At 42.1% G+C, this 12,982-nt stretch overlaps 1 protein-coding gene across 1 annotated transcript; it reads left to right on the plus strand.

Moving 5' to 3' along the window:
• Positions 1 to 9,532: 9,532 nt before the first annotated feature.
• On the plus strand, positions 9,533 to 12,580 carry LOC114901732 (hsc70-interacting protein-like). Its single transcript, XM_029233831.1, is given in 3 exon segments — positions 9,533 to 10,619; positions 10,621 to 10,644; positions 10,646 to 12,580. Coding segments are annotated over 3 exon segments (1,071 nt in total). The 5' UTR covers positions 9,533 to 10,431; the 3' UTR covers positions 11,505 to 12,580.
• The last annotated feature ends 402 nt before the right edge of the window (positions 12,581 to 12,982 follow it).

Genomic DNA, 12,982 nt, shown 5'->3' on the forward strand with positions numbered 1-12,982 from the left:
TACTGTTAGAATTAGAAATACTTTAAGACATATCTATGATTTACAGTAATGTAAACTGATCAAACTCCTCAAATCCCACATTAGCATAATATGTAGAGTGAAGCGTCCAGGTTGGGAGGAAAAAAAAATGTAGCCCTTTATAATGAATATATCATTTCGTCAATTTCACTCATATACACGTATATACATGTGTTTACACATCTGTAAGTAAATCTCTTTTAATACATTTAAAAACACACACACAGGACTCCCCTGGTGGTACAGTGATTAAGAATCCACCTGCCAATGCAGGGGACACGGGTTCGAGCCCTGGTCCGGGAAGATCCCACATGCCGCAGAGCAACTAAGCCCGTGTACCACAACTACTGAAGCCCGTGCACCTAGAGCCTGTGCTCCACAAGAGAAGCCACTGCAATGAGAAGCCTGCACACCACAACCAGAGAAAGCCAGCGCGCAGCAATGAAAACACAACGCAGCCAAAAATAAATAAATACATAAATGTATTTTTTAATACCAGTAAATATTCAAACATGTGCATGTATTTCTTACATATACACCAAAAAAATTTTGGTAGGACAGACCCCAAACTAATAACAATGACCACCTGAGAGAAAAGGAAGGCAGGACTGGAGAGAGAAATCGGAGAGAAGTCTAGAATTGGGCTGAGCAACACAGTAGCTACTAGCTACATGTGACTATTTAAACTTAAATTAATTAAAATTAAATACTATTAAAATTCAGCTCCTCAGTCCCACCAGCTCCATTTCCAGCGGCTACCACAGTGAAAAGCATAGATATAGAGCATTTCCACTACTACAGAAAGCACTACTGGACAGCACTGGTCTAAAATACAGCAGAAAGACCTGGATGAAGCCTGACATAAATTTTAAAAGAAGGCAAGACGATGAAGAAAATGTACCTTTCTACCATCCCTGAAAACTGAAAACACAAGAAAAAAGCAGAAATTATGTACAAAGAAACTCAACAAACAAACCAAAAAAAAGTTAAATCTTCAGGTGGTATCTACCCAGACTGGGTTAAATTTCTTTTTTTACTACTAGATTTAGAATAAAAAGGTTTATTTTTTTCAAAAACCAGTCTGGTATTTGGGGGACAGAGGGGAATCCAACAGTAAGCATTTTACAACCATCTACTTTAAAACATACAATGGCATTTCTCATCATTTTCTCATCAGAAAAGATTATCCTCAATGATCTCTCCTTGGTAATAATGGTATTCTTACACTTAAAAATAATAAAAGTGGGGAAGTTTTAATTTATAATTCGGATTTAGATTTATAAGATTTCATCTGAATTGGTTTACAACACTAAAAACGTATAATCACAGAGACTTAAGCCCTAAATAGGTTAAAACAATTCTAATGGGCCTGCTTTGACAATTCCATTAGTATTATAAAACCCGCTCTACAACTTTAGTTGATGCATGAAACTTCACTTTAGAAATTCATTTCTAAAACTACCATATTTTGTTGAATACTGTCCCCAGAATTCATGTCCACCTGGAACCTGAGAAATGTGACCTGATTTGGAAATAGGGTCTTTGCAGATGTAATCAAGTTAAGATAAGGTCATACTGGAGTAAGATGAGCCCTAAATCTAGTATGGCCAGTGTCCTTATAAGAGGGTAATTTGGACAAAGAGACACAGACACACAGGGAGAAGGTCTTGTGACAATGGAGACAGACTGGAGTGATGCAGCTGCAAGTCAAGGAACACCAAGGACTGCCCAACAACCACCAGAAACTAAGAGAGAGGCCCGGAGCAGATGTGAGACAGTAAATTTCTGTTTCTGGTACTCTGTTACAATAGCCCTAGGAAGCTTATACAACTACCTTCTTCCCCAGTGTAACAGGCTAACTCAGAGTGCTAGCTAGATTCCTTTCCCCATCACCAGAAAAGTATCTCAACGCCATGTAACAGATTCACTAATTCAGCTTTTCCTACTTAAGTATAATTGAAAATGAAAAAAAAAAACCTAATTCCTGATACCAGAATATATCTTTGGTCCTGAGACAAATTGAGGATATTCCAATTCACACTCAAGAGATTATCCAAGATAGCCATTTAGTAGGGGAGGAAAAAATAAAGAATAAAAGCTCACCGAAACATTCACAGTAGCATCATTTTAAAAATCAAATGAGTGCAATACTGAGGTATCCACCCTTACGTGTGCTTACATAAGTTACCAACAGCATGTGCTGTGGATCCCAGGTCAGCCCCTTACTCCAAAATGCCCTCCCTTTTTTGTTTCCCTTTAACCTCTCCCCACTACCACCATTCCTGCCACTGTCTCCCTCCCATAAATCTAGCCTTACCTACCTCTAAATGTCCATCATTCCTGAGCCCCGCTTCCTTCCTCTCTGATACCATACACGTTACCTTCTTTAGAAAGTCTCGTCAGTTATTCGTGCCTATTCTTTCTCTTGTCTCTAATTCACCACAGAACCTTCTGTAATCTGGTTAACAAACCCACTATTCCAGAGAGCAGACAGTCAAATCCATCAGACACTCTCTAAGTCATCTTTATCTCACCCCACAGTTATCCCTAGAACAACCGACACTACATCATGCACAGACCTGCTAGAAATCTATTTCCTGGCTTCGCTGGCCAACTTTACAGTGTTTCCTTCTGACCACCAGTGAAAATACTAACGCTCCCTGGAATACAGCTCCCAATTGCTTCCTTTTACTAGACATGTTCTTATGCCCTCAACTCCCACCTTCACACCGGGTCTGGGCTCTGGTCCACACCCACCCTCCACACATCCACATTCCCGGTGAGCATCTTCGCTTGAATGGAACATGGGCACTTTTAGTTCAACAGATCCAAAACTCAACCTGTCATCATCTGACTTCTACCCAAATCTGTTCCATCCGTCTAGAAACTTCAATCATTTCAGTTTTCTTCCCTTCCTAAATAAGTCCTATTAATCCTACCTCTGAAACCTCTTTTCAGTCTGTTGCCTCTCTGTCATCCCCCGAACTGTCTTCTTCCAGGCAGTCATTCCTCTCTCACCTGCCAACACCCAACCACTTCCAATCTCCCTCGTTTCTCTTCCACACCAATGCAGACAGATACTTTGAAAATGCAAATACGATGCTGCTCCCCTTCTTTCATCCTTCAGTGGTGGCATACTGCAAGCCTTAGAGACAGATATACAAACTTCTGAAAGAAAGAAAGAAAGAAAGAAAGAAAGAAAGAAAGAAAGAAAGAAAGAAAGAAAGAAAGAAAGAAAGAAAGAAAGAAAGACAAACTTTTTCTTTTTAATAATTTATTTATTTTATTCATTTTTGGCTGTGTTGGTCTTCGTTGGTGCACGCGGGCCTTCTCTAGTTTTGTAGAGTGTGGGCTACTCTTCGTTGCGGTGCGCATGCTTATTGTGGTGGCTTCTCTTGTTGCGGAGCACGGGATCTAGGCTCACGGGCTCAGTACTCATGGCACACGGGCTTAGTTGCTCCGCAGCATGTGGGATCTTCCTGGACCAGGGCTCGAACCCGTGTCCCCTGCATTGGCAGGCGGATTCTTAACCACTGCGCCACCAGGGAAGCCCCACAAACTTCTTAATATGGCATAAAAGACCCTTCATGATGCAACTTATGCCACCAGCTCAGCCTCATCTACTGTCGCTCCTCTCCATGTTATACTTTCACCGTATTTAACCTTTTATCATCCCCTTCAAAGCTCTCTGCCTTTACATGTGCTATTCCCTCTGCCTGAAATACTCTTTGGACGGTCCTTACAAGCTTCAGTTTAGTGTTACCTCCTCTATAAAAGCGTTGTGTAAGCCTCAGGGTACAAAGAGCTCCTCCTCTTTTCAGGACTCAGAAGCCTGTCCATATCTCCACTTGTCTCACCACCCTTGCTGGTTCACCCAACTTTAGGGCTGATTGGCAGGGATCTCATCTTATGATCCTGCATACTTCCAATGCCTAACAGAGCACCTGACACAGCAGTATGTACGCAGTAAGGACTGAATGAATAAATCAAACTCATAGGTTGACACACAAAAAGTTTTAGCTCGTCAAGGACTTAAACATGAAACTAGTCACACAAAAAGTTTTAGCTCGTCAAGGACTTAAACATGAAACTAGTCAACTTTACATTGAAGAGGCTTTCGTATACTGGTATTTACATAAACTCATATATACTACACACACACACACACACACACACACACACACACACACACAAATATACCATCACGTCTGGTTCCATATAACAAGTCGATTTCCCCAACCTAGCACAAACCTACAGTAGTAATTCTTTGCTGCTATGTATACTGTTCACATTAAGTTCAAAGAAACTAATTTAATTACCCATAGTTATATAATTTCATATGCTCACAGATATACGAACAGGAACTTCTTCTGGAACTATATAAATACAACAGTCACCAGTAGTTTCAAGGGTAGGGCAGTTACGGGCTGAACTGTGCTCGCCCCAAATTCACATGCCGAAGCCCACACGCCCAGCATCTCAGAGTGTGACTGTATCTGGAGATACAGCCTATAAAGATGTAATGAAGTTAAAAACAGTGTGTTAGAGTGAACCCGAATCCAGTATGACAAATGTCCTTTTAAGAAGAGATGAGGACTTCCCTGGTGGCACAGTGGTTAAGAATCTGCCTGCCAATGCAGGGAACACGGGTTCGATCCCTGGTCCGGGAAGATCCCACATGCCGCAGAGCAACTAAGCCCATACACCACAACTACTGAGGCTGCCCTCTAGAGCCCACGAGCCACAACTACTGAGCCCACGTGCCGCAACTACTGAAGCCCGCACGCCTAGAGCCCGTGCTCCACCACAAGAGAAGCCACCACAATGAGAAGCCCGCGCACCACAACAAAGACCCAACACAGCCAAAAATAAATAAATAAAATAAATAAATTTATTTTTTAAAAAATTAAAAATAGAAATAAAAATTAAAAAAAAAAAAAGAAGAGGAGATGAGAACACGGACAACACAGAGGGATGACCTGGTGAGGACACAGTGAGAAGGCGGCCACCTGCAAGCCAAGGAGAGAGGCCTCAGAAGAAACTCAACCTGCTGACACCTTGATCTAGGGCTTCCAGACTCCAAAATTGTGAGAAAATAAGTTTCTGTTGTTTAAGCCACCAGTCTGTGGTATTTTTTTATGACACCCAAGCTAATAGAGGGGGCTTCTGGTTTATAGAATTTAAATTTCTTATCACGTACATGGAATTTTTTTAAGCCAGCAAGGGTTGCGTGAACAGTGAAGTTGTGGATGTTTTCATTTTCTTCTTCACACTGGCCTGTATTTACCACCACCACCCCCCAAGAAAAACCATTAAATTAAATGATATAAGAAAATATCCTAGACATCAGAGTTTACCATACACTGGCCACAAAAACTACATTTTATCTTACTATTTATCATTTGAAACAAAATAATGTACTATGTTAAAATACGATATTTTTAATTTTTACCAGCTCCAAAAGGAACTGGTGGAGGTAGAAACTGGAGAGCACTGTTGTTACACACCTCCCTGGAGATTAGAGAACCAACAGTTATAACAAGTACAGAACCTTCCTGTGTTTGTGTTCAAAGTCATTATAGAAGCTAGGTAACACATAATAGACCCTGTGAGTTAGGCATCTTATACATTATCATTTAATTCTCATAACAACCCAGTGCAACTGAGATTGAGTCCCCCATTTTTCAGATAAGGAAACTCAGGCTCAGAGAGGGTAAGTAACTGGTCAAGGTCATACAGTTAGGAAATAGAAGTGCTGAGACTCAAGTCCACATGTCTTAAAATCCCACGCTTCTTGATACTAAGAGTCCTTGAATGCTTAACAGGTATTTATTAAACATCTTTTGTATGCACTTGGCTAGACAGAGCTCTGACCCAAGAAACACAGTCACTATTCCAAGCACTTAGAATTTCCTCATTAACACTTTGTCGAATGTCTATTTCTCCTAACTCCTCAACTAGATTTTAGAGCTCCTCAAAAGAGCTGTAGTAAAGAGAGAAAAACAAAGAGCTTTGAGTCAAAGTCCTGGAAGAATTCTGGCTTTTTCCCACTTACATAAATTAACAAGCTGGATTCTTCATCAGTAAAAGGGTTGTGGATTAAGTAACATATATGAAATTGCTGGGAAGAGTGCCTGGCGCACAGTGGATACTAAATAAACGTTAAGGAGACATGAATATTCATTTACAGCCTTCACAGAATGCAGACCCAGAACTCAAACTTTTTAATTCACCAATACTCTGATTCCTCCAATGGCCTCTTCGGGATTCAAAGATTCCACTCATCATCACTCTCTCTATCCCATCCATCTACACTACATACCACTTAACATTCAAAGCAGAAAAACGAACATTCTGTATCTTCTTTATACCATGGTCTTTTAGAGTAGTGGTCTCCAAAGCAGAATGCACACAACACACTTAAATGTCCCAATCACAGGCCTGCAAATCCTACAACTTGAGATTAATAAGGAATGTGAAATGTAGCTCTCCTAAAGTTTAGCAACCTGTATTAATATAAGGACTGTGATAGACGTACACTATTTATTTCAAAAAGAAAAATAAAAAGGATACAGATGTTGAGAGCAAGGATTCAAATTCTTACTAATGGAGGCATGATTCAAATATGTTTGGGACTTCCCTGGTGGCGCAGTGATTAAGAATCCTCTGCCAATGCAGGGGACATGGGTTCGAGCCCTGTTCCGGGAAGATCCCACATGCCGCGGAGCAACAAAGCCCGCGCACCACAACTACTAAGCCTGCGCTCTAGAGCCCGCGAGCCACAACAACTGAGCCTTCACGCCACAACTACTGAAGCCCGCATGCCTAGAGCCCATGCTCCACAACAAGAGAAGCCACCGCAATGAGAAGCCCGCGCACCGCAACAAGAGTAGCCCCCACTCACCGCAACTAGAGAAAGCCCGCGTGCAACAAAGACCCAATGCAGCCAAAACCAAATAAATAAAATAAATAATTTTTTTAAAATAAATAATAATTTTTTTAAAAGAAAACAAATATAAGTTTGGAGACAACTGCTTTAGAGCCACAATTGTATCATTAGTTACGGTTAAATTCAATGTGGGAACAATGATGTACAGTATATTATATTTTTATTAACACTGAACACTTTACAAATGGGCAGAGCAATTCCGCAGGTCTGTGCCACCAATCCTTAAGTTGCTCCTTCTGCCTGGATATGCACTAGCACGTAACTCCTACACTTCTCCTATACATTCATCTCACCATGGAGTCTTTACAGATCCGCACAGTGACAGGTGGTTAGTAATCTACAAATCTAAAGCTACAAGGTTCTAAGTCAAATTATAATACAGGGCTAATATAAGGAAAAATTTATGTACCATTCTCTTGCTCTAAGACATAACTTCATTAAGAATAAAACAATCTTGGGTTTCCCTGGTGGCGCAGTGGTTGAGAGTCTGCCTGCCGATGCAGGGGACACGGGTTCGTGCCCCGGTCCGGGAGGATCCCACATGCAGCAGAGCAGCTGGGCCCGTGAGCCGTGGCCGCTGAGCCTGCGCGTCCGGAGCCTGTGCTCCGCAACAGGAGAGGCCACAACAGTGAGAGGCCCGCATACCGAAAAAAAAAAAAAAAGAATAGAACAATCTTGAGACTTCCCTGGTGGTCCAGTGGTTAAGATTCCGCACTCCCAATGCAGGTGGCCCAGGTTCAATCCCTGGTCAGGGAACTAGATCCCACATGCTGCAGCTAAGATCCCGCGTGCCGCAACTAAAAAGGTCCCGCACGCAGCCAAATTCTAAAAAAAGAATAAAACAATCTTATTTATGATTACACTCCCCTCTGCACTTACTGGAAAAACATTCCTCTAGGCAAGTTTTGATCAAAAGGAATACACTGTATTTAATATGCACTAAATTGATTTTCCTTATAAATCTACACTTAAACCATTCCCCCAAAAAAGTATCCTGCACAAAAAAGGACATAAGTGAATGTGTATTTATTTTGAGCCCTAAACCCCTAAATTCCCAACAACTACTATAACGGTGTTGTAACTCTACTTGAATTATGGTACAGAAACTAAACCAGTGACTCCTTAGAGAATCTCCTGATTTTAAGCACAGAACTTGGAACTTAGAAATTGTTCTAATATCCTACCAAAAGTATATTAAAGTGAACACTTTGGAAAAAGAAAACTAAATATATTTTCACTTGCTTGCACTGAATTCCCTCTCTTGGCTATGCCTTGATAAGTTATCATGCAACAACTGTAAAGGTATCTCACCTATCTGTACCCACCCCCACCCTGTGCATCAACACAAGGGAGCCTTGGAAAGGCCTGAGAGCTCCAGCTGAACTGTGGAAACGATCCAAACTCATATACTCACAATCGCTTTTTAACAATGACGTGTGCAGAGGGGGAAAAAAATAGAGGTTTTTATAATATACCTTCCATAATACCTCACAGCTACTTCAAAATGACCCTACTTCTCCACTTGATTAGTTATTAGTAATCAACCCTTAGTCAAAGGTAAAAACGAAGGGCTATGGAATTGTTCATCATTTCCTCTTAAGTCTCTTAAAGGCAGTGTTCTTAGAATTCCACATTCATGATCTCATTGAAAACTCAGGGCTGAATTAACTTGCCTCAAGTCACATCAGAACCACCACATTGTACAACTCCAGGAAGCAGCATTTGCATTGTGTTTGATGGGAATGCCATCCCTAGCACAACAGGAAGGGAGCTGTGCAATGAAGCGGTCTGGGTCACACCACTAGTAAGCAGTGGAGGTGAAGCTCAAAACTCTGCTGTGACTGAGGAGGAAGAGCACACGCCCCCCATGTTGGAGGATGGACAATTAATCATATAATAAAACAAAATTCTCTTGTTATAATAAGTCAGTTATCAGCTTTGTTGGTGAAGGAAGGGAGGGAGGGAGGGAGGGAGAAGTCAGTAGACAATGACCACTGAAGAGAGAAGCAAGAAGAAACTGTAAGAAGAAGACCTTACTGAAGACTCTGCCTCTGATGAAGCTGCACATCTTCAGTGGTAGGAGGCAGTAACAAGAGAGAGATCTATGGGGCACAGAGGAATCAGGGTGGTTCTGTTTTTCCCATCCACCCCACTGCTGCCCTTGCAAGACCCCAAATGAGTTTTATAAAGAATGACTAGCCAGCATTCAGGTTAAAATGACACTTGCACCTAGAGAAGGAAAAACTATAAATTATGCATCAGTCTCCGCATTCACCTGCTCCCACTTGTAACTTTGAAAGGATTCATTTATTTCAAAATTAGAAAACTGATCTGAGTAAAAAACCTCATTAAAATATATGGCTTGGAAATATTTAGAATCTACTATTACAAGAGCTTATTTTCTTAATATGCAAGGAGTATTTACAAGTCACTTTAAAAAAAAAATTTTTTTTAAAGGATGACCAACCCAACAGAAAAGTGGGCAGTGACATACGGAAGCCACTACTGTTACCCAACCAGCAGCCACTCCACCCCCCCCCCCTCCCCCACCAACTTGTTCTTGCTGTCAGAGGCCACCTCCCATTATAAGGCCTCAGAGGAACAGATGTTGGCTTTCCCGGCCTCACTTGTACCTACAACAGGAATACATGGCCAATCACAGCCAAGAGGATCCAAGGGGAAATCTGCTGAGAGCATCCAGGAAAGGTTTTTGTTCCAAATAAAACAGACGTACACGAAGAGATAGACCACATCTTTACGGCGCTGGTCACATGGGCTACCAGAAACGTGAACATCACTCCTCTCTTCTTCTCACATCTCACACCCAACTCCTCCACAGATCCTTTCAGCTCTACCTTCAAAATATATACAGAATCACTTCTCTGACGTCTATCTTTTTCCAAAATACCTCTCACCTGGCTGCTTGCAATATTTTCGTAACTACCAAGCCTGCTTCAGCCTTTATCCCCTTCATCCTAGTCTCAACACAGCAGCCAGCATGAACCTTTCAAAGTCTTAGTCAGATAAGGTCTGTCCTCTGCTCAAAAGCCCCCAAAGGTATCTCATCTCACCGGGAATAAAAGCCAAAAGATCTCACAATGGTCTACAAGGCCCTGCACACTCTGACTTCCTGCCCCCCCTCTCTGCCAACCATCACTCAGCTCTGCCACCCGCCCCAGCTCTCCTTCCAGGTCTTTGAAGGCGCCGGCTCACTCCTGCCCCGGGCCTGTGTGCTCCGGGAGAGGCCCTCTGTCTGTCTTCCACCATACCTCTTGCCCTTGCACTCCTACTACCTTTGAGACTCCACTCAAAGGTCACTGCATTGAAGCCTTCCCTGATCACGTCATTAAAATAACCCAACTCAGCCTCGCCCTTCCCCCTGCATTGCTTTATTTTTCTCCATAACACTTAACATTGGGCCTGGAATCAGGCCGCAGCCTCACCGCGCCCGCCGCCTCCGGACCATGGACCCCCCCCCCCCCCCCCGCAAAGTGAGCGAGCTTCGAGCCTTCATGAAAATGTGCAAGCAGGACCCAAGCGTTCTGCATACGGAGGAAATGCGCTTCCTGAGGGAGTGGGTGGAGAGCATGGGGGGTAAAATACCACCGGCCACTCATAAAACTAAATTGGAAGAAAATACCAAGGAAGAAAAAAGATAGTAAGAAGGCGGAGGAAAGCAAAGACAGATGAACCATCAAGTGAGGAAAGTGATCTAGAAATTGACAATGAAGGTGTGACTGAACCAGACACTGATGCCCCTCAAGAAATGGGAGATGAAACCGTAGAGATAACTGAGGAGATGATGGATCAGACAAATGATAAAAAAGTAGCTGCCACTGATGCCCTAAATGATGGTGACCTACAGAAAGCCATTGACTTGTTCACAGATGCCATCAAGCTAAATCCTCGTTTGGCCATTCTGTATGGCAAGACAGCAAGTGTCTTCATCAAATTACAGAAGCCAAATGCTGCCATCCGAGACTGTGACAGAGCTATCGAAATAAATCCTGGTTCTGCTCAGCCACACAAGTGGCGAGGGGAAGCACACAGGCTTTCGGGCCACTGGGAAGAAGCTGCGCACGATCTAGCCCTTGCCTGTGAGCTGGGTTATGATGAAGGTGCTAGTGCAATGCTGAAAGAAGTTCAACCAAGGGCCCAGAAAACTGCTGAACATCGGAGAAAGTATGAGCAAAAACGTGAAGAGCGAGAGATCAAAGAAAGAACAGAAAGGGTCAGGAAGGCTCAGGGAGAACACGCAAGAGCCCCGAGGGAGGAAGAGGCCAGAGGACAATCAGGGGCTCAGTGCGGCTCTTTTCCAGGTGGAATGGGAGGGGGCATGCCTGGAATGGCAGGAATGCCTGGGCTCAATGAAATTCTTAGTGATCCAGAGGTTCTTGCAGCCATGCAGGATCCAGAAGTTATGGTGGCCTTCCAGGATGTGGCTCAGAACCCGGCAAATACGTCAAAATATCAGAGCAACTCAAAGGTTATGAATCTCATCAGTAAACTGTCAGCCACATTTGCAGGTCAAGCATAATGCCCTTCTGACAAATAAAGCCCCTGCTGAAGGAAAAGCAACTTAGATCACCTAATGGATGTCGCAATAATACAAACCCGTGTACCTCTGACCTTCTCATGAAGAAAGCTAGGGTGCTTTGAAGATAATCCCTACCCCTCTGCCCCAAATGCAGCTGAAACATTTTTACAGTGGTTTGCCATTAGGGTATTCATTCAGATAATGTTTTCTTCCTAGAAATTAAAAACTTTAAACAATTTTTAAACCTTAAAAATATTTAAAACAAATTAAAAGTGTGTGTTAATTCCTACATTTTTCTTTACTAATCATTTTGGTTTTTTCCTTTGAATTAATTAGGCAAGGAAGATACTTCAGTATGGAAGGTTTATTGTTCAAGTTTGAGTGAAATAAAGATTTATTAGTGGGAAGATCATTTAAGTAGATAAAGTTTGAGTTGGATATATGGTCACTGAAGCATTTTGATTTGTCTTTTTAATTGCTTTATTATTATTATTTCTAATGATTTGCTTTCATGAAACTACTGAGACGACCAGTATTGCAGTAGGACCTGGGTAGGGACTGGAAGTACTTGGCAGGGCAGCAGCAATCCTACTACACTTTACATAATGTGTACCCTTGTGCAGATGCATTTAAATCTTACACTGTGGTGAAGGCATGATTTTTATACTGCTGCAGTAAAATTGGATTACTTAGCTCTGTTCTTGTCTGATATCTAAAATCAATGCTTCATATTTCCACATTAAAAAAAAAAAACACTTAACATCTTCTTACTGAACATTCTACCTCCTTGCTCACCTCCTCCCCTACCCCCACCAAAGTGTAAGCTTTCAGAGGGCAGTAAACATGGCCTGTTTTGCTCACTGCTGTTATTTCCCATAGCTACAGACTACTCCCGGTAAATTATAGGTGTTCAATAATTATTTAAGTGAATTATTGTAGTGAATATTCAACAAGCTGAAGATTTTTTTTAACTTTATTGAGGTATAATTGCTTTACAATGTGTGTTAGTTTCTGCTTTATAACAAGGTGAATCAGCTATACATATACATATATCCCCATATCTCCTCCCTCTTGCATCTCCCTCCCACCCTCCCTATCCCACCCCTCTAGGTGGTCACAAAGCACCGAGCTGATCTCCCTGTGCTATGCGGCTGCTTCCCACCAGCTATCTATTTCACATTTGGTAGTGTATATATGTCCATGCCACTTTCTCACTTCACCCCAGCTTACCCTTCCCCCTCCCCATGTCCTCAAGTCCATTCTCTAGGTCTGCATCTTTATTCCTGTCCTGCCCCTAGGTTCTTCAGAACCTTTTTTTTTTTTTTTTACGATTCCATATATATGTGTTAGCATATTGTATTTGTTTTTCTCTTTCTGACTTACTTCACTGTGTATGACAGACTCTAGGTCCATCCACCTCACTACAAATAACTCAATTTCTTTTCTTTGTATGGCTGAGTAATATTCCACTGTATATA

The sequence above is a fragment of the Monodon monoceros genome, unplaced genomic scaffold (genome assembly GCF_005190385.1).
Source record: "Monodon monoceros isolate NGI ecotype Baffin Bay Population unplaced genomic scaffold, NGI_Narwhal_1 Super_Scaffold_2, whole genome shotgun sequence".
NCBI lineage: Eukaryota > Metazoa > Chordata > Mammalia > Artiodactyla > Monodontidae > Monodon > Monodon monoceros.